Here is a 23,278-nt window from a genome sequence, read left to right on the forward strand (position 1 = left end):
CACATCTGATGATGGTGAGATTTCTCAAGGGATTAGGGAACTCTTTCCATGAGTCAAACATCCTGCCCTGGTTTGGGACCTCAACTTGGTGCTTAAATGCCTTACAAGATCTCCTTGTAAGCCAATGGCAACCTGTCTATTCATGACTGATCTATGAAAATGGTCTTCCTGGCAGCCATTACCTCTGCTCAAAGATTTGGGGAGGGAGAATGTCTTGATGGCATATTCACCATTCACAGAATTCTTCAAGGACAAAGTCACATTGCAATCACATCCCAAATTCTTACTGAAGGTGTTGTCTGACTTCCTCGTTAATCATTCTATTCATCTTCCAGTTTTCTTTCCTAAACTACATCTAAATAAGGAGGATGTGGTATAATACACACTTGATGTCAGGAGGGCATTAGCATTTTACTTGGACGGGACTAAGCCATTTCGAAAATCTACCAGGTTGTGTCTTTTGTGAACAGATCTAAGGGATTTCCAAGCAAAGCCTCTCTAGATGGATATCTGGCGGCATTATCTTTCGTTATCAGTACTCTAGAAGGAGCTTGGAGATCATTATATTAACCCATTCAGCTCTTTCTACTTCAGTAGACTTTTTTAAGACTGTTCCTTCCCATTGTTGAGATATAGACTCATAACTTGGACCTCCCTCCATACACACCTTTTCTGAACTTTATGAAGTAATTCATTACTCAGCTTCTGATGCTGTTTGGCTTTACTGTACTATCTTCGATCTTGGACTCCTCTCTGAAGCACTGTTGTTCCTCCCTCCCCCTACCTTAGAGGGCACTGCTCGGTAGTCACCTGAAGTGAAGCACTCAGAGAGACACTACTTTAAGGAAGAGAGGTTACTCACGCTGTTCAGTAACTGTAGTTGTTTGAGATGTGTGTCCCCATGCCCTGTGCCCTCCTTCCCCCTGCTTCAGCATTTTCTGCTGTGGAGCTTGGTGGTAGAAAAGGACCTGAGGGCAGTTTGCCTGAGCAGCTCTATGTAGCCATGGTGCAGACAGGGATAGTTGCTTATATGACAAAGCCCCTAATATTGGAACATCTGGTCACCCTGGGTGCAGAGCACAAGGCAGAGTAGAGCGCATGCATGGGCTGAATGGGCACTGCTACCTAAAACTTCTGCTCAAAGGTGCATGGGGTGCGTGTGTGCCAGAAGTTGAGCACCCATAAGGACACACATCTCGAAGAACTACATTTAGTGCTCAGGGTAGATAATTTTCCTTCCGCTCAGGTTCACAGTAGTCTTCCACCCCCCCAGCTGCAGAGACTCTCCACAACCCTTTCACTAGGATATGGAAAGAGTCCTTCCACCCCTCATGGTTGGTCCTCTTACAGCTTCTGGCCATAGTCCTTTGCAAACTCATTCTCCAGGCCCCTGTGAGAAAAAAACAGCAGCCATGGCTGTTCCCCTTCAGATTTTCTTCTCTCTTACAAATCTTCCTCCCATTGACGCAGTGGTTTGGCTTTTATATCTTACTGCTTCTCACAGCTGGCCTTGCTCTCAACCTGTCATCGCATGGTTCTTAGCGACTACAGGTACCACAGTGCCTCACCTTACAGGAGACAGACCCATTAACAAGTGAACTGGGCTGCATTTCCTCTGAAAAGGGCCAGCACACTCCGTTACTGGATCTTAATCTAGTAGCATGTTAATTTTTTAAAAGAATATATTAGATAGGTGCTTCTGGACGTGATGATAGACAGAAGTAGACTTGTAATTGTACGTCGTCCTGGGAACAGTATTCTTGTGTACTGCTAGGTTTCCTTTTCTAGATTTCCTCACTGACATTGTTAGAATATTGTTACGAAGGCAAATGACAATAATAGAGATAATAGCAACATCCTGACCAATTCTTACATAGCTAGGATTAATTAATTCTGCTCTCCATAATAGATGGCCAGATTTTCAAATTGGCCTAAAATCAGATTTAAAATGTATCCCCTCATTGTTCATATACCAGTTGGGCAGATAATGTCTCTTGCAGCTTTATTTGGTCCAGTATCACATTTAATAGTTTAAGAGTATAGTTTTAAGTTCATTGGCAGTATATTTCCTACCACCTATAATAAAACAACTAAAGCTTATGCTACAGTTTGAGATTATAAATGTATGTTGCATAAGTTTCATCAGCAGATGACGTACAAAACCATTATAGACAAAAGTATAGTATAAATCTATTCAACATTTTTATAAAGGATTTGGAAGTAAATATTAAAATCACTGCTGATAAAATTTGTAGATGACGCAAAGATTGGCAAAATGGTAAATAATGATATACAGGGCAGCCACAGAGAACAGTATTGGTGAAACTGATATTGGAATACTGTGTGCAGTTCTGGTGTCCACATATTAAAAAGGATGTTGAAAAATTGGAGCGGGTGCAGAAAAGAGCCACAACAATGATTCAAGGGATGGAGAAAATACCTTACAGGGGAAAAACTTAGAGCAGTGGTTCTCAATCAGAGGTATGTGTACCCCTGGGAGTATGCAGAGGTTTTCCAGATTTTCAGCTGGATATTTGCCTACTTTTACAACAGGCTACATAAAAAGCAAAATCAGTACAAACTAAAATTTCATACAATGATTTGTTTATACTGCTCTATATACTATAAACTGAAATGTACATACAGTATTTATAATCCAATTGATTTATTTTATAATTATATGGTAAAAATGAGAAAGTAAGCATTTTTTCTGTAATAGTGCGCTGAGACACTTTTGTATTTTTATGCCTGATTTTGTAAACAAGTAATTTTTAATTGAGATGAAATTTGGGGGTATACAAGACACATCAGATTCCTGAACGGGGTACAGTAGGAAAGGTTGAGAGCCACTGACTTAGAGCTCAATGTGTTTAGTTTATCAAAAAAGAAGATTGAGTTGAGTTCATTACTGTTTATAAGTTCCTTCACAGAAAGAAAATACCAGGTACTAAGTAGGGCTCTTTAACAGAGAAAGGAAGAACAAGAACCAGCAGCTGGAAGCTGAAGCCAGACAAATACAGATTAAATAAGACATACAATTTTAATAGTGAGGGTGATTATCTGTTGGAACAAATTACTAGGGGAAGTAGTGGATTCTCAGTTTCTTGAGGTCTTTAAAATCAAGTCTGGATACTTTTCTGGAAAATGTGCTTTAGTCAAACACAAGTTGTTGGGCTCAACACAGGGTAAATGGGTGAATTGTAATGGCCTGTGATGTGCAGGAGGTCAGACTTCAGATGATCTAATGGTCCCCTCTGGCCTTAAAATCTATGGGTAAATCCATGATCCACCCAGACCTTGAATACTGCATGTAGTTCTGGTTGCCCTATCAAATAAGATATATTAGAATTCAAAAAGATACATAGGAGGGCAGCAAAAGTGATTAAGGGTATGGAACAGCTTTCATATACAGAGAGATTAAAAAGACTGGGACTGCTTACCTTGGAAAAGAGACAACTAAGGGGGGATATAATAGAGATCTATAAAATCATGAATGGTGTGAAGAAAGTGAATAAGGAAGTGTTATTTACTTCTTCACACAACACAAGCACCAGGGGTCACCCAATGAAGGCACCAGGTTTAAAACAAAGAAAAAGAAGTACTTCCTCACACCATGCAAAAATCAACATGTGGAACTAATTGCCAGAGGATGTTGTGAAGCCAAAACTATAATGGGGTTCAAATAAATTAGATACATTCATGGAGAATAGGTCCATCAATGGCTATTATCCAAAATGGTCAGAGATTCAACTCCATGTTCTGGGTGTCCCTAGTCTCAGACTGCCAGAAGCTGGGAGTGGATGACAAGGGATGGATCACTGTTCTATTCATTCCCTCTGAAGCACCTGGCATTGGCCACTGTCAGAAGACAGGATACTGGGCTAGATGGGCTATTGGTCTGACCCAGTATGGCTGTTCTTATGAATCTAAATTTTCACATGAAGCTGAATTTTCCACACAGTTGAAGAGTTGTGTATCAGGTTAGGTGTTTTTTCCTTGAGGGTGGTGTGCTGTTCTAATAAAATTAATGGAACTGTATTGCTACACACACTGGTGACAAGATGAAAATATGCTTGTAATATTTATGCTTTGAAGTAATTAAATCTTATATAGGGATATTTTATTTAGGGGTATTTATATTATAGGACTTCTGTACTGCCAGTGTTTTTAATTATATCTAATATGCCCAAGGGTTGCAGAACATGTGGAACTCTGTCAGGTTTCTCAGAAGCGGGGGTTAGCGTGACAGCATTGCCCCACTCCTGCCTTTCTCTAGCCACAAACTGCTCAGAGACCTTCTTCTGGTCAAACACCTTGTGCGGTTTATTGACTAAGTTCTTCCCAGCATCCTCACTAACTTGTGCAGCTCTGTGTTTACAAAAGCATACACTCCTTAGCTCAGTGAGCCAAGACAGGGAGAGAAAAGTTACCGTCCTCTCCGAGATCTCTCTGGGCTCTGACCCTGAAAAGCCTGACAGTCTTTCTTCCTCCCTGAGCATTTTCCTTCCTGTGCCTTTTTTACCTCTTGTGTAATTGGACTGATTAGCCTTTTGGGCTCTCCTCAGTCCGTCCCAATCTATCCATTAGGCACAGCTTTATGGCTGAGGTTTACTCTGGAGTGGTTTAATTGGTGATCCACTGCTGGTACAGCTGCTGTTGCCTAGCCCTCTGTCACAGTTATCCTAACACACAAACTACAATACTGATGCATAATGATGAGTAAAGAAAGTTATAATACCCCTGTCTCACACTGTGTCCTTTTCTAGGTTTGTCTGCCATATTTTTTTAATGAATGATAACTATTTATTTGCGGTAGATGGATATAACTTTAAAAAAAAGTTAAAGTCTCGGGGGGGGGGGGGGGAGGAAGGGAGATGATTTTCAAGTGATACTATTTAAATTGGCTTCATAGATATCATATTGTCTTTGCACAGAAAATACAAGCAATAGTCATTACTGGTTTATTGTATTCTCTTACTTTTTTTTAGATCTTGTTATGGAGCTATACCCACGGAAGCCTCATGCAATAGAGCAGAAAGTTTTAGTTGTCCTATGGCATCTCTTAGGAAACATGACAAACAGCGGCTCTCTACCTGGAGCTGGAGGAAATATTCGGACAGCTACAGCTAAATTATCAAAAGCACTTTTTGCACAAATGGGTCAAAGTCTGTTAATCCAGGCTGCATCTCAGCCACCACACATCAAAAAGAGTTTAGAAGAATTTCTTGATATAACTCCCTAAAATGAATTGTGTGTATGTGTGTGTAAATCAGTCAGAACATAACACTATATGACAGACTGATAACTGTTTACATGAAGACAAGTGGAACAATTCTAACGTTGCTTTTTCACAGTGCCTGCACTTTCATGTAGAACTAGAATGGCTGCCTTTATTGAAAACCTGTAGAGCACCTCACTGTCCTGTACCAGCACATGTACACCAAATCGGTATAGCACTCATGAACTCTCTTCACTGGTGTTGCTTGCAGGCCACATGGAAGTATCTAAGGTCTTTAAAGAGAAGTCAGTCCTGCTCATTTGCACTCTTTAGAAATGAGAGCACAGCACCCTGTATGTAATAATAGATATGAAATTTGTAATGAATAATATACTTTTTATGATGTAATCATGTTTTGACATGTTTTCTCACTTAGCCTTACTTATGTAAGTGGAAAAAAATCCTTGAGTGATGTATATGGTACCAAGAACAGGGGTTTGTGTGACATTTGTGAAAAATATGTATTTCTTAAATCAGTCCACTTACGATTGTGCAGTATTAGCTTGCTATTGCTGCTGTTACATAGATGTAACATTTGTTTGACTGTTGGGTATAATAAGCTGCACAGATGTAAAATTTTAACAGGTTATAATGAAGCATGATGACAAATTTTAGGAAATGAGTAATTTTTACAGATTTTGAATACACATTTGTCTTAAAAGAGAAATTCCATGTGGTGAATGTAACTTCCATATTTTTGTTTAAAAACACTAAATTTAATCTTTACCTGTCAAACATTTATAAAGGTATTATCTTTCAGTCCAGGTGTTTAATTCTCAACAACATAGTGCCAGATCTTCTATAGCTTTTTTCAGAGTTCTCCAGCTACAAGTACTGTACTCATTTTAAAAAAGAAAGAGGAATGTTATAAAAAAAATAAAATAAATGGATTTATTTCTGTAAAAGTGTAACATGTTTCTCTCAAACTCTCTCCCTGGGTTGGCTGCAAAAGAAAAAAATATGGACAACCAAACATAAAACAAAGACTAACTTTATCTGTAAAGTTCTAGTTTATATGGGGTATCAGAGAGGATGAATATTACCATGAAGCAAGATTCTGTTTCATGGGTAATTGTGTTAAACAGTAAGATGGTTAAAAGTGTAAAACTATTCGAATTGTGAGCTCAAGGAAACTACACATTTTTCTTCTAGAAGAGTTCCAGAGGGGTAGCCGTGTTAGTCTGTATACAGCAAAATCAAGGGGAGTTCTGTAGCACTTTAAAGACTAACAAATTTAATTTCAGCAGGCATAAGCTTTCGTGAGCTTCAGCACACTTTCTCAGATGCAGTTGGTAGAAATGATACAGCAAATAGGTAACATATATAGGAGGCAACATATATATATCCAAGGGCATAGATAACAATGGGGTAGGTGGATGAAAGCCGGGTACTTGAGGCCTAATGACAACCATTGAGTAGGAGGTGAGAATGGGTGATCAGAGCAAATTACTTCTTGTAGTGAGATAGCCATTCCAAATCCCCGGTCAAACCCAGTTTGAATGTGTCAAGTTTGCAGATAATTTCTAACTCAGGAGTTTCTCTTTGGAGTCTGTTTTTGAAGTTTTTTTTGGAGAAGTATGGCAACTTTCAGGTCAGTGACAGTGTGCCCTGGGAGACTGAAGTGTTCTCCGACTGGTTTATGGATGTTATTATTTTTTATGTCTGATTTGTGTCCATTTATCCTTTTGTGTAGTGACAGTCCGGTTTGGCCAATGTCCATGGCAGAGGGGCATTGCTGGCACATGGTGGCATATATAACATTGGTAGATGTGCGGGTGAATGAGCCCCTTATGGTGTGACTGATGTGGTTAGGACCTGTGATGGTGTCACTAGAGTTGATGTGTGGGCAGAGCTGCCTCCTGTATATGTTACCTATTTGCTGTGTCATTCCTACCAACTGCATCTGAGGAAGTGGGCTGAAGCGCAGGAAAGCTTACGCCTGCTGAAATGAAACGTGTTAGTCTTTGCAGTGCTACAGAACTTTGTTCTGCCGTGGCCCTACTCTGACGACTGATGCAGCGGGAGATAAACGAAGAGTGGGACGTTACCTGTAGGTATAACTTCGGAGGGGAATCTGGGTCCCCACTTTCAGCTCCTTCGCACCAGCCTCTGCTCTGGGCGTTCCCTGCCCTTGGAGGTAGGAGCAGGCAGGAGGATGGGGCGGCAGCTCACCCCGCCAGCTGGACACACAGACACCAGACAGACGGGGCTCCTCAGCTACGCTGGTCTTTTGTGTTGGGGCAGCAGGCGGGGGGCAGGGGCTGTACTTACAGCAACCGCTGTAGCGCCTGCCCCAGGGCTCACCCCCTAGGCTAAGACAGCTGGGCCGGGGCTGGAGAGGGGCCAGGCGCACACGGCGGGCGCAGCTCCCTGAGGGGGAGGGAAGCTTGGAGACGAGACTCCTGCTGCCCCCGGCAGCGGCCAGCGCCGAGCACCCCGGGCATCCACGCCGCCGGGCTGTGCCGCGCTCTGCGGCGGGGCGGGGCGGGCTGCACCCCGGCTGTGGAAGGCGCGGGGCGGCGATTCCCTGTGACCAGGCGTGACGCGGGAGCTGTGGGGAGCGGAGACCGGCCCCTCCCCCCACCCGAGAGCGGCGCGCGCTGTGCGCTGAGGGCAGCGTGGGGGGCGGGGCGGGGTCTCGCTGCGGGTGCCCCGAGGCCGGGGTGACGGGCGGGAGCCAGGCGCCCGTTGCGGGCTCAGAGCAGGGCCGCCGCTGAGGGGAGGCGACGCGGCGCGGCGCGGCGCGCGACCCCTCGTTGACCCCGCCCCCCGTAAGGCTCAGGGCGCAGCCACTGCACGTGCCTGTCCCTCAGGCCGCCCGCCAGCCACTGAGGGGCGGAGCCACAGCCTGACGCGTCCCTGGGCCGGTGGATTAAGCCCTCCCCCCCCAACCGCGCGTTGCTGTGGCGCATGCGCACTCCTGCCCGTGTGTGTCCCGCTCCGCGAGCGCCCGGCAGAGGGGAAAGGTCGAGGGGCGCTGGCGCAGGGCTTGGTGAGGGCGACGGGCGGAACGCCGCCGACGTTCGGCGCATGCGCACCGAGTTTCTGGGCGGCGGGGGCGCGCACGCGCGGTCGCCCGGTCACGTGTGGGAGCGGCGGGTGCCCGCATGCGCGGCGCTTGCCAAGCCTCGCTCTCCGGGGACGGGTCTGGTCACGGTGGTGGCAGCAGCCAGGGTCGGGGCGGCCGCGACGGGCCCAGGCCGAGCGCCGCGCGCCAGGTCAGTGCGGGGGAGGGGCGTGGGGGAGGGGCCGGGCTTCCCGCCGCTCTGAGGGGCCGCGGTTCGGGCGCGGGGTGCGGGGTTCCCGCTGCGCTGGGCCGGGGCTCGCCGCCCGCCCGGCCTGTCAGTGTCCCCGGGGGCGGGGCGCGCCTCAGTCCCTGCTCCGGGCAGGGCGGGCGGCCCCCGGGGTCCCTCAGCGCCGCCCCGACCAGCCGAGTCAGCGCCCCGGGCGGGGGGCGGAGCGGAGCGGAGCGGCCGCGGGCCGGGAGCAGAGCCGCGGTATAGCCCGTGCCCGGGTCTGCCTCTGTCCACGGAGCAGCCTCCTGCCCGCCCGTGCCCGTCCGTCCGTCTGTCGGTCGGTCGGTCACTGTCCCGTGTCACGCTCGGTTCGCCGCCGGGCGGGGCTGGCCCTGCCACGCTTGGATCGGCGCTTGCAGCTGGCCCCGGGCTCGCCGTGTTTACCTCTGCCGCTCCTGGCGAGCTGCTCCTGCCGTCCCTGCTTCCTGCCCGGGAGAGAGACTCCCCGGAATAGGTTCACCCCCGGGGGTGTCTGCACCCCGCCATGTGCTTCTCCGGGCCTGCCGGCTTTGCCCTAGTCCTCAGTGTAACGAGCCCGGACAGCCTTTCTCATTCACGTGCCGGCAGGCAGGCTGTCTGGGTTTCCGAGGAGCCCGTCCGTCCTCTGTAGGCTCTTTCCCAAGAGATTCCCCAGTTCCGAATACACCTAAACCCTCCTCTCTACATCCCCCATTGCTACAACCTGCCCCTCGACCTGGCCCTGCCTGCGGGACTGGAAGCATTTCAGAGAACGCTGCCGTGCAGGTCCTGGACTTCAATCTCCAACCTAGCAGCCTATGTTTGGCTTCCCAGGACCTCTCCTCTCTCTTTCTCACCTACATGTAGCAGGACCAAGGGCTGGTCCCCAGCACTGCACTCAGTCTGGCTAGATGTCTCATGAGATCTGCAACCTTCGCATCTGGTGGGAAACTTACCATTCAGTTCTCCCAGTCATCACAAACCCAAGTATCTATATGTCTAATAACAGAGTCCCCCATTACTACAACCTGTCTCTTCCTAGTACCTGGGGTTCCCTCCGTGACGGAATATCATCAGGGCAAGAGGATACCATGGCATCATCTGGGGCAAGGGTATGAATTATAGGATTATTTTCCTGTGATCCACCCTGATGCTCTCCTTCCCCAAGACTTTCATCCTCTTTAATAGCACAGAAGCTGTTAGGCGTGGGGTGGGGCCACGCTGCTGAGTCTCTGAAAGTCTCCTCTATGTACTTCTCTGGCCTCAAGAGCCTGCAGTATGTCCATGAGGGCCATGAGCTGCTTGCACTGCATGCACGCATCACCTGCTCTCAAGGCAGGTAATCATACATGGCTGCATTCAGTGTAATAAGCTGGATAGCCCCCACTCTGCTGCTGGACTTTTGCCTTCGTTATTTTCAATCTTGCAGGTTTTTTGGGGGTGTGGGAAATGGTTATTGGCCTAAATGTAGAGTAGATTTTGTTAGGTGTATATGCCTTCCATTTTCCCTCAAAAAATTCCTGTTTTCTGCTCCTGTACGCTAGCTTCTCCAGTCACTTTGGAGCTTGCCTTTTAAACTTCTGTTTTCCCTGAGTTAGGCCTCCCCCCCCGGACAAGAGATTCTAAATAGGTTTGGGATCAAATGATAGCAGGCTAGATCCTCCTTAGTAAGCTCTCATCCTAGCCTACCAGCCTCCTTGGCTCAACACACAGCCCCCAAAACAGACCACACTATAATCTTTAAGGAAGCACATGGGAAACACACTCACACCAAGGATCACAGTCTCTCTCCTTCACCTGGCAAACCCCCGTTTGCTGCTTCTGTTTGCCAGCTCTATAAGTATGTTTACTTAAGACAGCATAATGTATACTACTCCACTGAATTATTTGAGAGTTGGATAGGAATATCTGGCACATTTATCAGAATGAGTAACATCCTGTAACCATTTGGATTTATAGCCTTTCCAGGCACTAATTACTCATAAAGGAATTCTGTGCCAAAAAATTAAATTCTGCGCACAATATTTTAAAATTATGCAAATTTTACCTGTCAGTAAATACATGTGGAGGCCCCAGCATGGCAGTGAGGAGCACAGGCCACTGGCTGCACAGAGGTGGGAGAACACCCTGCAGCCCCTCTCAGGACAAAGAATCAGTGGTGAGGCTCACCTGACACAGTGCAAGGGGCGGGCTTGCCCCAGAAACACCCTGGGGACCTGCCCTTCTGTGCCAGGCACACAAGGAGTGGACAGGCAGGCCCAGCCCAGCAGGATCCTAGTGCGGAAAGGCTTAGTGTGGGGAGATCCAGGTGTGGGGTGAGGATTCTGTGTGGGGCAGTCTGGGTGCAAGTGGCTCATTGGTAGGTGTGGGGGGGAATCGATGCAAAGGGATTGTGGGGGGCGGTTCCGGGTGCAGGGGAAATCGGACTCTGCAGGGGGTCCAGGTAAAGATGGTTGGGGCTCAGTGGGGGGGGGGGTGTTCTGGGTGTGGGAGGTGCAACAGGGGGGCCTGGGTGCAGGGAACTTGTGCTTCGGGGTGGGGCTCAGTGGGATGGGGGTTGAGAGGTGGGGGGCTCAGTGGGTAGGGTCAAAAACAGTGGGGGTGAGGCTCGGCGGGGGGGGTTGATTCACGGGGATTGGGCAGACGGGGGAGCAGCTCCCTGTACAGTGACCCCTCCCCCAGTGGTTGAGGAGTGATGGGGACAAGAAGTAGGGGTGAGTGTGGAGTTTCCTTCGGCCAGGGGAGGTTTCTGGGTGTGGGTCTGACCCAGACCTGGCAGCTCCTTGCAGGGGAAGAGGACATCCCATCCTCCCCCAGCCCTGCCGGGACTAACAGCTGAGCCTGGTGCACTGGCCAGGGCATCCCCAGTCTCCTTCTTTCCCCTTCCCCCCCCCCGATTTTCCTTTCTGTAAGCTGCTCCAGGTGCCCAAAACAACATGCTTGTGCTGCTGAGAAGGGGTGTGTGACTGCTCTTGTGGCTTCCCTTTGCTTCCACATCAGGCATTTTTCTGTGGGGTAGCAAAGAAATCTGCAGGGAACATGAATTCTGCACGAGCACTGTGGCACAGAATAACCGCAGGAGTAACTAATCTCTTGCCAATGTTCCAGTGTGCTGGTTTCTCATACATTTCAATACTGCCCTATCAGCATGGATTTCCTCTGCTCTCATATCTCATGCTAAATAGGCATGGTTTATTCTGCTTAATATTTCAGGAAATCACAGCGGAATTTCAGTTGCTGTGAGATTGGGGGGGAAGGGGGTGGGTGTGGGGCTGTTGGTTCCACATAAGTCTCCAATATCTTCAAGCAGACGTTAATTGAGGGGGAGCATTTTGAGCACTATTTGGAACATATATTTGAGTGGAGTCACTGGACAATGTCATCCTTTAGACTATCATAAGGATAATTTAAGTAATCACTAATCGGCTGTAGTTCATTTGCTAATTTTACCTTATATTTGTTGACATATGCACCTGAAAAGGTTAGAATTCCATGGATCAGAATAGTTTTTAAAAGGGCAGTTCATTTATACAGAAGTCTTCAGTCCATCAGTTCTGTCATCCACAGATTTCAGTAAAGTCAGTCGGTTGCATGTTGTTTTAGGGATTGTGATTATCCTGACAACTGAAAATAGCTACAAACTAACCAGAAGTTTCCTGTTTTCGGGAACTTAGATCTGAATCAGTTAGCAAATAGAAGGGGAAATGTGCTTTAATACATTTCAGTACAGCATATAATTTTAACTTCAGAATAGGCTTACTTGTATCTTTTTAAAAAAACTGCATAGTTTTCAAGAATATGGCTACAACATCTTCTGTTTTCTCCAAGATCATTGTTCCAATATCTTGTAAAATATTTTTCCTGTTGGCAGGGCTCCTGTCTTACATATACTCTTGTAACCACTTATAAAAATTTCAGGCTTTTTGTATTTTGAGTTTGCTAAGATTGTATATGCAAGCTCCAACTGGTAACATTTGTTTCCTTTCAACAGTACAGTCTATACTGCACTGTACTGTATTGACAGTTCACAGTGGTACTACTACTTTATTTGTTGGAAAGAAGTGGTCAAACATTCAACTTCCCCTTGAAATTGCACTTTTGTTTTAAGTGACATTTAAAAATTGATCTGAATACTGAATGGATATCTTCACGATACCTAAGAAATAGTGAGAATATCCTTCATATGCTAAATAACTTTATGTGGATTTTGAGGCGGAATAAATCCCTGAGAAACTTTTAATAGTTGATATTGTGTAGGACATGCAGTGTGTTTTAGTCCACTTAGAGCAGAATGTTCAGTAATTTTTCACTTCATCAACAAATTCTATTTATATAGCTTTGTGACATTCTTGATAATGTTGGTAAACAATTTTTCTTCTTAAACATAGGAAAAATGTTACTATGTGGAAGAAGAAATAATTAGTAAGAGATTGTATTAGCATTGTTGCAACGTAATATCAGATACAGTGGCGATTCTTTAAACAAATTCCTGAATGAGATCAGTTTTAAAACTTAATACAATTCTGTAATGTTGCAGGTGGGTTTTATTTCTCTCAAAACAGCCTTTTTAGTCCCAAGTCAACAGCTTCTCAATAGTGACTGGTACCACATGGCTACAGAAGCATGGGGACCACCGTGTGCGAAGAAAAGGCATGTCTCTGGAACTTACCACAGAAATCTGCTTCTGTTGTTGGGCAGAGCAAGCATATGCTGTCTCCCAGAAAGCATATATTATAGGGTGTTGGCATTCTAATGCAGCAACACTAATTATGTTAAATGTATTAAAGGAAAACCAAGGTGTAATACTCTTTGAAATTACACAGCAATTAGACTAAGTTTTACTCTAAAATATATTGGACACTGGGATATTAATTATTCAAAGCTCAACCCAGGATCTGACGGGTTGTTTGAGCTGTTCTGGTGGTGATGTAGCCATATACCAGCTCAAATGGTGCACCGTAGTAAATCTCATCACAAAAAACAAGAGAAGAATGCCTATGCCCCATATATTTATTGGCTTCCTGTCAGCTCCACAGGAGAGATGCTCTCCCGCTGCCAAAACTGGAGATCCTTCCGACACTCCTCGTAAGCCACTGCTGTGCCTCAGCACTCATCTATTCTCATTTTGCAAGTTAAAAATCAGATGGCAAGTCGATGTCATGCATTTATAAAAGAATATAATGGCTTAGTTCACGACTTCCGCTTTTTAAAACAGAAGTTAATATATCTGGAGTTGAGAGTGCTAAAGGAGTATGCTCTATATTGTCAAAAAGGAAACTTAGTAATCAGGCTCTTAATAAACAGATGGACCATCTTCTACAGAAGTCATTTATACAGTAATAGATGTGGTATAGTATGCTGTGCAATATAGTAATGCAGTTTTAAACAGCTGTTTCTATCATATGAATGCTGCATTTTTCTCACAGGTTTTTTACGTTACATTATGTGCCCTTTTTGGTGCCAGGAACCCTTATGATTGAGTGCTTTACAAACAGTCTGTGTATTTCAAGCTGTTTGAAAGACATTACCGAAGTAATGCTTTCCTAGAACATTATGTAAATAAGGCTATAATTGTGTGTACCTTTACTAATAATCCTTAACCAGTAAGCTGGTTTGCAATACTATAAAATGAGAGGGTGTGACCACTATAGGTAAGGGTGCTTACCTTTGCAGTTTTACTTCTTGGCTTTGAAAGTTTAAGTGAAAATGGTGTAGCCACTTCTGATCATGCGGAGAATGGAAAATACTTTTCTCATTTAAAAACAAACAGAACTAAGGCCTCTCCCTACCACAAAAAAGCCACTCCCTCACATGTGAACATTTTGGACATTCTACACCTTGAAGTACCCTGAAAGCGAGTTGAAAGTGAAACTTGGCGTGGAGATACCATCTGTACCTGGAAATGCCTTTGTTCTGGAGAAAATGGATTTTGAATTGATTGGGTTATGAACCTTTGAAAATCACATGCAGCACATGTGCAATATACCTTGTATGAGCTTTGTAAAATAGGCAGGTAAAAGGCTTCATTGTGCGTGCATGCATGGTTAGCGTAGCTGCGTGGTGAAAAGCACACTGAGGCTATGGCTACACAGGAACTGTTGGCTCAGTCTCTGTGGACCTTGTTGGGTTACTGAGGATGCTCAGAAAGGCAGTGGCACAATATGTAAGATTCATGGGAGGGTCCTTCTTGTATGTAGCTTAAGTTTGTTAAGTTTGCAGGAGAGGGTCTTCCTCCTGTGGACCTCTTAATGGGTGTGGCCATGACATTCTAGCAGTGTCTAGCCATGTAATTCTGTATTAGGGAATTGGTATGCATTATTTCCAATTTGTTGCAGGTCAACAAAGCTCTAAAACATTAATTTTCTCTTCTCCAGACATGACTACTAGAGTTCCTCCTTTTTTCTGTAGCAACATTTACTTTCATGATACACTTGGTGCCTCTGAGAATTCCAGTTCTCTTCTGGTTTGGAAAGCAGCAGCTTCCTGCCTGTGCCGAGTGCCTTTTGTTGCTGGCTTCTTTGGGGATCTTACTTTCCCTTTTGGGGTTCAGTTTGGTTCAAAGGTTCTTTTCTCAGAAACAGATCTGACTGGGAGTTTACCTTAACTCAGTGCTTTTCCTTAGCACTCTAACACCCAACAGTGCAGTCTAGCAGGACTGTTGCTTGATGCTTCTGGTATCAAGGTTTTTTCCAGGCAGGACACAAAAGCCTGATGATCAATTCATTCAGCTAGCTTGTCTGTCCTTTGCAGTTCTCCAGCGTGCCATCCAAGACAGCTCTGAGTCAATGGCAAAGATAGAAGTGTTTGGCCTCTAGAACCACATGCGTGTGGTTACTGTGACCTCAGCTAAAAATACAGGCCTTTTGAAAGGGCGGTAGGGACTGAAGAACGGCTTTTCTAGAGCGTTATTAAAAAAAGTTGTCATCTCCATGCTGTTAACTGTGGCTACCTCATGACTGTAGGGGAGTTCATCCCAGGGATAATTTCACTCCTTTTAAAGTTTACTGACATGCTATATGTAGACAGAATACACAAAGTCAAGGATACATGCAGTCTTTTACAGTCAAGAGAAACAAGGAGCTTTAAAATGAAAAATAGTTACCTTATACTAACAATTGTAAGTATTGTGGCTGATTTTTCTGGCCCAGTCATTAATGCAGTGATCCATAAGTGGAAGACTTTTGCTTATATTCACCATAGACTGAAACATTGTAAGTGTGGTCAGGCTCAAATATGCTCATTTAACCGTTCCACTGAACGCTGCTCAGAGGATCCAAAAAGCAGCGCTTTCCTAGTATGCCGTGTATCAACCATGGCACCTTTTCACACTACTCTGCACAGTCATATTTGTCCTGGAGCTTTCTGGGAAATCTAGGCAGCTGTCTCTCACAATCTCAGCTGCTGGTGCCTGGGACGCAGGACACAGTGTTTTCTCCACTGGTGCAATATGCTTTCTGTCTAGGCTTTTTCTACTATACTTCTCAAAGTGGGGTCTGAGCATTTACTTATTGAATTGAACACACACAGTTTTGTTCCTCCTTCCCAAATCACAGGAATTCTAGGTGCAAGAAATGGGTTTTATATTTCATTTGGAAGATGCTGACGATTGGGTGGAATGTTCTCCCACAAAAAGGACCTGAGAGGTGATAGGACTGGCCAACCCAGTTGTATGTATATGGTTGAGGATCCTATCTATAACCTGGTCACAGATGCAGCTGGCACTGCCTTGCTGATAAATAGGTTGGGAACATAGTGTACTTGTAGTGTTAGGACCAACGTGTTAAATTTTGTTGCATATAAACTATGTTACAATCTGGTTACAAACTCAAGCTTGGTCTACATTACAGTATAGCTGTTGTCTGTATAACTGTGTGTCTCGGGGTGTGGTTATACTGACTGAACTCCTGGTGTCGACAGTTTTATGTCCATGGAAGGGTTTCTCCTGTGGACGTAGCTACTGCCGCTTGGGGAGATGGACTACCTATGCCGACTGGAGAAGCTCTCCCATCTTCATAGGTAGCATCTTCACTAAGTGCTACAGTGATGCAGTTGCAGTGTTGTATGTGTAGACAAGCCCTCAGTTAAAATTTGTAGGCCATCCCACCCCACCCCCTTCTCCACTGCTTTGGACCTAGGAAGTCTGGGAGCATCACACCGTAACTGCAGGTCGTGGAGTCCTGTTTGCTACCATCAGGCTGGTATAAAATCCACAGCTGCTTAGAAGGATTGGACATGTATTGTGAATGTGAAGGGAGGAAAGATCACTCAGACTGAAAAGATAGGTATAGAAACCTGAGCCTGAATAATATCTGGAGTTCCTGTCTAAGATGAGCCAGATTAGTTATACAGTCCTTGTTGAGGATGAGGTAGGATGGGAGAGAACACAGCTGCTTAATTGAAAAGGGGAAATAGTCCTTGAGCCGGGTGTGATTCCAGTGGGGTCCTGCAGGGATCAGATCTTGGCCCTATACTGTTTAAATTTTTATCAGTGACCTGGAAGAAAACATAAAATCATCACTAAAAGTTTCCGCAAGAGACACAAACCTGGGGGAGTGGTATATAATGAAGTTCGGGTGCCCACAGTTCAAGAAGGATGCTGATAAATTGGAGAGCAATGATGATGATGGAAAAAGTAGAAAAGATGCCTTATAGTGATAGACTCAGGGCACTCAATCTGTTTAGTTTAACAAAGAGAAGGTCAAAGGGTGAGCTGATTAGTCTATAAGTATCTGCATGGAAAGCACATTTAATAATGAGTTTTTCAATCTAGCAGAGAAAGGTATAATGATCTAATGTCTGAAGTAGAGGCTAGACAAAGGCATACATTCTTAATGGTTAGGGTAATAAATTGTTTCTTAATCAAGGGTTGAGGTGGTTCTCTGTCACTGAGAATTTTTAAATCAAGATTGGATTTTTTCTAACTGATCTGCTCTAGGATTGTGGGGAAGTTCTATGGCCTGTGTTATAGAGGAGGTGAGACTAGATGATTATAGTGATCCCTTCTGGCCTTGGAATCTATGAAACTGTAGTGATAAAATCAGTTATTACTAGAGGGCTGATTGGGTTTTTCTGACTTTGGGACTTCTCTCTCATTGAGTTCAGAGAAAGATAATGGAAAATCTTTGAGATCTAGACCTCTGTCATAAGAGGCTTGGATGCAGCAGAGGCAGAGCAGCAATGCAGCATGCAGCTAAGTTGTGCCAGACAAGCGTCCGTTGGCGTGGGCTGGTTTGGGCTGCGTCACTTGGCAGGAGTACCAAGGATGCAGCGTGGGAGGAAGGACGGATCTCTCCTGGAGGATTGGGAGGGCTTCTGTCTGGTGAGTTTTGCCTGGAAGAAAATCTGTGTAGGAGGGTATACAGGCCGAAGCTTTTTTTGTGGCCCCATGTTTGATCCTGTCTAACCATCTTCAATCCTTACTGAATGTGGTGCTGATAATGGTAATTTTTTTCTTTATAAAATCAGTTTGAGCCGATTCATCTAGGAGTTACCATTGACTATATACTTTGGGGTGTAACTGGAATATAGTATTCTGTTTTAACTAGCTGTAGTGAATTGACTTAAACAGGTATTTTATATAGAATAAAATACCTCTACCTCTCACAGGGAAATTGCAGTGGTTGGTTCCAATACATAGATAGCGACAATGGAATATTTACGAAAGATATTGTAGCTGCCTCTCCCCAAAAGTCTGGAAATACCCATCACTGCCAATGTTTCTGTAAATATGAATGTTGCTAGTGAGTGTGGAGAGTCTAAGTTCGTGACAAAGCAGATGAATGTGAGAGACACTGACAGCTTTCTCAGATGGTTGAAAAGAAACTGTGTTCAATTATAACTATAAAGATAGGGTGTGAGGTAATATCGTTTATTGGACCAACTTCTGTTGGTGAGAAAGATGATCTTTCGAGCTTACACAGAGCTCTTCTTCAGGTTATCTGTATGTAACTTGAAAGCTTGTCTCTCTGACCAACAGAAGTTGGTCAAATAAAAGATAGGTGAGGTAATATCTTCTCTTTTTAATATCTTGGAACCATCCTGGAACCAACATCACTACAACACTTCATTCGAGTATAACTCTTTATCTACACCTGGATTAATTCTGGTCAGTCATGTTGCACATCTAGAGATTGTTCCATAGTTTGGTTAAAATCCCTTTTTTCTCTGAAGGCTGCCAGCTTCTGTGAATTTTCTTTTGTACTGCTATTTAAAACCGAAGTGGAGAAGGTTCATATTAAATCAGCAGTGTAAATTTTTTTAAAAAACTGGTTGCATCTGAGAACCAAGTTACTAGCTCTTTTACTTGCAGTCAGGTGCTCGGCAATCCATTTCGTCAGAGGGAACGTGGCACTTGATTGGTTATTTAATAATGTTTTACTTTTAAATGTGAATACATTTTTACAATCAAATGGAAGTGATTATAAATCTTTTATAATGACTTTCTTCCTGCAGTTCAGTTGAGTTAAATGGAAATATTTTTTCTACACCAACTAGGACATTTTAAAAATTGACAGCTACATTGTACTGGCATCTGGAAGGTGGTAACTTTTAATCTGTATTTCCACAGAATATCGTTCAACAGAACAACACTCGCAGCAGCTATGCAGAACTCAGATCATACAGCGGATGACAGTAACCTAAATAATGACAATACAGTCAACAGCACTGACCCAGCAGGAGAGCAGCTTACAGACTTTAGTACAGAGATTATGAGTGTCACAGAGATGGAACAGTCTCCTGATAGCTCTCCTGATGTAAATGAGGAGACCACGCAAGAGGGTGGAATACCAAATATTCAAGATTTACAGACGACTGAAGTTGAGGCTCATTTCCCTCCTGATTATGAGAAATTCTGGAAAGTAGTAGAGGAGAATCCTCAGGATTTCACAGGCTGGGTATATCTGCTGCAGTACGTAGAGCAGGAGGTTGGTATGTCTTTTTTTCCCAAAATGCATAGAGAGATGGATTAAGGCATTGTCCTCTGATTCCAGTCTTGAATTTGAAGTTGTATCTCAGTCCCTAGCAGGTATAGTTTCAAGACAGTGGTTCTGGATTTCTACTGTACTAGTGGGCCATGGTCTTCCTGAAGGGTACAAGTCTCTGACTTCAGTTCACAGTTGTCTGTGCTTTATACATGAAGAATTCTAGTCACTTAAAAAAGGACATAAGAATGGCCTTATTGGGTCAGATCAGTAGTCCATCTAGCCCAGTATCCTGTCTTTTGACAGTGGCTAGGCCCAGATGCTTCAGAAGGACAGAACAAAACATGGCAATTATTGAGTGATTCATCCCGTTTTCCAGCCCTGACTTCCGGCCAGTCAGAAGTTACGGACAATCAGAGCATGGGGACACTGCAGCTCTGGCATGTTTTCCTGGCCAGTTATGACGTTGAGAGCAAGAAATAAATACGATTAAGTCTTGAGAGCACTAATACTGTGAACTTTCTAATTAGATTTTTAAAAACAGCATTGTTATATCTTGTAAAATCCTTTTAAAGAGTGACCCTGCCTAGCTATAAAGGCACAAACTCATTTTATTTGCAGTACTATCAAGCTAGTAGATGAAGATTTTGTCCAGCACTTAGCACTTAAAAAGGTATTTACATCTTTTAAGTGTTATTACTGATGCAGCTTATAATGCAGACATCAGATCCTAACAGATAATGGCTTTTTCTCAAAAGTTTGTTTTTAGAAGTTCAAATGCTAGCTTAGTTTTGTGTGAAACTTACTTTTCGTTTCCATGGTTTGTTTAGTTACATAGATGACATTGTCTATAGAATCTGAAAACTCCGAGCCGCACTGACTGTTAGTTGGGGTTTGGAACTTCTGTTTAAAGAATGAAGTGCAGTGGCTGAGGTGGAAAGACGCAATTTCTGACTGAGGATGCTGGCAGAATAGTGTGGGAATATTTGTGTGGTGGCTGCTTGCAACTTTATAGGCCTTTAAATTAAGTTAGCTTAGGTCTTAGTATTGTAATTATTTGTGCTCAGGTATATTCAGGGTTATTTATAAAACTACTGAAGAACACATGATGTTATAACATTGCTTTCTATGTTTTAATTGGAATGGTACCCTCCATGTAAGTTTCAAAAAGCTAGAATAGAGCATGAATTCTTTCTCTTAAGAACTGTAAGTTACAGTTCTGTTGTATGTTTCTTACAGAACCACTTGCTGGCTGCCAGGAAAGCATTTGACAAGTTTTTCACACATTATCCATATTGTTATGGATATTGGAAAAAGTATGCAGACCTTGAAAAGCGGCATGACAACATTAAACAGTCTGATGAGGTACGTAGGTAGCTGAATATAGCTATCGCCATTGGGTCCTGTAAGCCAAATAATGACTAACCCCCTGCAAGTCATTTTGGCTGCCAGTACCTACCAGATATGGTCAGATTTGTAGGGATTTTGTTTGCACTTGTCACTTTTTTTGTGGCATTTGTAGCTAATATTTTCTTTCTTTGTTGGCAGGTGCGTTAAACCTCTACAGTTTGTCAAGCTTTGCAGTGCAAGCCTCTGTATTACACTGCAGCTTAACAAGTAGGGCAGGGCTCTTCTGTCACTTACATTTATGTCTCATTTTCAAAACAGTAGAGTTGGTTTGCTGGTCACAATTGCTACATCTTATTGCATTTTTGGTCAGACGCTGTCAATGATGCTCTAATGGGTCTGTGCCCTATGGTCTGTACCCCAAAGCCTGCCCACACAACCTGGTCAGAATGCAGGGACCGCTGCGCTTTGAAGATCAAGACTCTGCACGTGGAGATCAGAACATTGCCATGTTCTATCCAACCTCCACCCAAATGGTAATGGTAGATTATTTAAACAAAATTCCAGTAATTAGTATTTCTAAGGTTCACCGGATAACACAGTGTTGCCTCTCTATTAGGACACTATTAAATATTTGAAGTACAGTTTATGTTGTTCTCTTCATAGGTGTATCGGAGAGGGCTACAGGCAATACCTCTTAGTGTTGATCTTTGGATACATTATATAAACTTCTTAAAAGACACACTGGATCCTGGGGACCCTGAAACTAATAATACTGTAAGAGGGTAAGTTGCCTGTAAAATAAATGACCTAAGAAACACATGTACACAGCTGTAAATGATTATATGTAGCTACATGAAAAAGTAAAATCCTTAGCCATGAGAGCAAAGCTGAAGTAGCATCTAGCTGCACTGATGTCTCTATTTTTTGTCTGATAAAATAATTCCTTTCGCTCCTCAGCGCCATGGGAATAAGCTCTTAGAGAGAAACTCCTGGTAGCTTTTAGTAGCTTGATTTTTTGCTTATAGCTTATTTTTGTGTTGCCATTATTCCTATTGTGAAAATACTAAGAAAAATCACTGTAGAGCTGCTTATTAAGAAGGTCTTGTTTTTGTCATATATCTAGAGAACATATTCGGTAAAATGTATTGTTTGAATCCCCAAAAGAATGCAGTCAAAACTAAATGAGAACATTCAGAGGCTCTTACCAAAACCACCAAATCCTTCTTGCTACTTGAATAGTTGAGGTACTACATTCAGAAATGGCTGTTAAATATTTTTTCACTTTTCAGAGCCTATGAACATGCAGTATTAGCTGCTGGGACAGATTTCCGCTCTGACAGACTGTGGGAAATGTATATAAATTGGGAAAATGAACAGAACAACCTACGAGCAGTTACAGCTATATATGATCGTATCCTCGGGATTCCAACACAGCTTTATAGCCATCACTTCCAAAGGTAAAGAGAACTTAAAGCCTTGGTGAACTTCATACTATTAACTGTGCTAAATAGGCATAAATATAATACATTTTTTAATATTTTTGTAAAACTCAAAATTGTTCAGTCCAAACGGGAACTTAAATTACTACACTTAGCCAGTGATAAGTGATTGTCTCTTCAATAATACCAAACTTCTGTGTGAAATTCCAGAGTCTTAGTTATAACCAGATATATTTGTGTAGTGTCTTATTCTACCTTCTATATTTTAATAATCTACATTTTAATTCTTATGTTGATACTATGAGTGTACTGTTTCACACACTAGCATTTCTTTTTAAAAATAAATAAAAATAGGACTAATAGAAAATTGGAGATAGAAATGTTTTCACCTCCTTCATTAAGAATGGGCAGAGACTACACTTTAGAGAGCCATCAAAGTGATCTCTGGAGGAGCAAGACCTGAGACTGATGCAGAACGTACAACACAATAAAATGTATTTCATGACAGAATGTATTTAAATCAGTATTGCCTGGAGCTGTGAACCAATTGAGAGTTATACAGACTTAGATCCTTTTATTCTTTTGAGCTCTGAAGCAAATTTTAGGAACTAATGTCCAGAGAAATACCAAAAACGTCAACATTCACAAATATGCCTGTGGTCACCGTTTTTGTAAAAAGGAGGGCAGGGGAATTGTTGTTAGGAAGAAAAACAAGATAAAACCAGAAAAGGCTGTATCTTACAAGAAAGTTAGGTTATTCAACTTCTAATTCCATATCCAGCTGTGATACTCAGTTTATGGTTTAAAAAAAAAAAAGTTCATCTACCTTAAGAAAAATACTTTATTCAGTTTTAAAGAGTAAATATCTGTTAATGTGGATAGGGTAAACATTAAAACCCCGAAACCCTAGTTAAGAAGTACAGCTGTCTTCCTAGTTCTAACTAAGTTTTTCTTTTTTTGTTAGGAATTCCCAATAAAGAGGTCATTCTCTGAGAATTAACCTTATATCTCATGCCATCCTATTCACTGAGTAGG

The 23,278-nt window shown here is 43.5% G+C and overlaps 2 protein-coding genes across 4 annotated transcripts in view; both read left to right on the top strand.

The window, feature by feature from the left end:
- Positions 1-6,180, top strand: part of TOGARAM1 (TOG array regulator of axonemal microtubules 1) — a 77,092-nt gene extending 70,912 nt beyond the window's left edge. The window contains exon 22 of the mRNA XM_067554704.1: positions 4,989-6,180. Coding sequence (XP_067410805.1) covers positions 4,989-5,242 — 254 coding nt within the window. The 3' untranslated portion in view covers positions 5,243-6,180. The remainder of the gene's footprint in view (positions 1-4,988) is intronic.
- Positions 6,181-8,419: 2,239 nt separating this feature from the next.
- Positions 8,420-23,278, top strand: part of PRPF39 (pre-mRNA processing factor 39) — a 36,353-nt gene continuing 21,494 nt past the window's right edge. Inside the window, exons 1-5 of one of the 3 annotated variants that reach the window (XM_067554706.1) lie at positions 8,420-8,496; positions 19,100-19,457; positions 20,694-20,819; positions 21,468-21,586; positions 22,094-22,261. In XM_067554706.1, the coding sequence (XP_067410807.1) occupies positions 19,134-19,457; positions 20,694-20,819; positions 21,468-21,586; positions 22,094-22,261 (737 nt within the window). In that variant the 5' untranslated portion in view covers positions 8,420-8,496; positions 19,100-19,133. Of the gene's footprint in view, positions 8,497-19,099; positions 19,458-20,693; positions 21,338-21,467; positions 21,587-22,093; positions 22,262-23,278 lie in introns of those variants that run through there. The other 2 variants (XM_067554707.1, XM_067554708.1) reach the window with 2 other exon arrangements.

Source organism: Emydura macquarii, unplaced genomic scaffold, assembly GCF_026122565.2.
Source record: "Emydura macquarii macquarii isolate MOO-44397 ecotype Brisbane River unplaced genomic scaffold, CSIRO-AGI_Emac_v2 contig_1551, whole genome shotgun sequence".
Taxonomy (NCBI): Eukaryota; Metazoa; Chordata; order Testudines; family Chelidae; genus Emydura; species Emydura macquarii.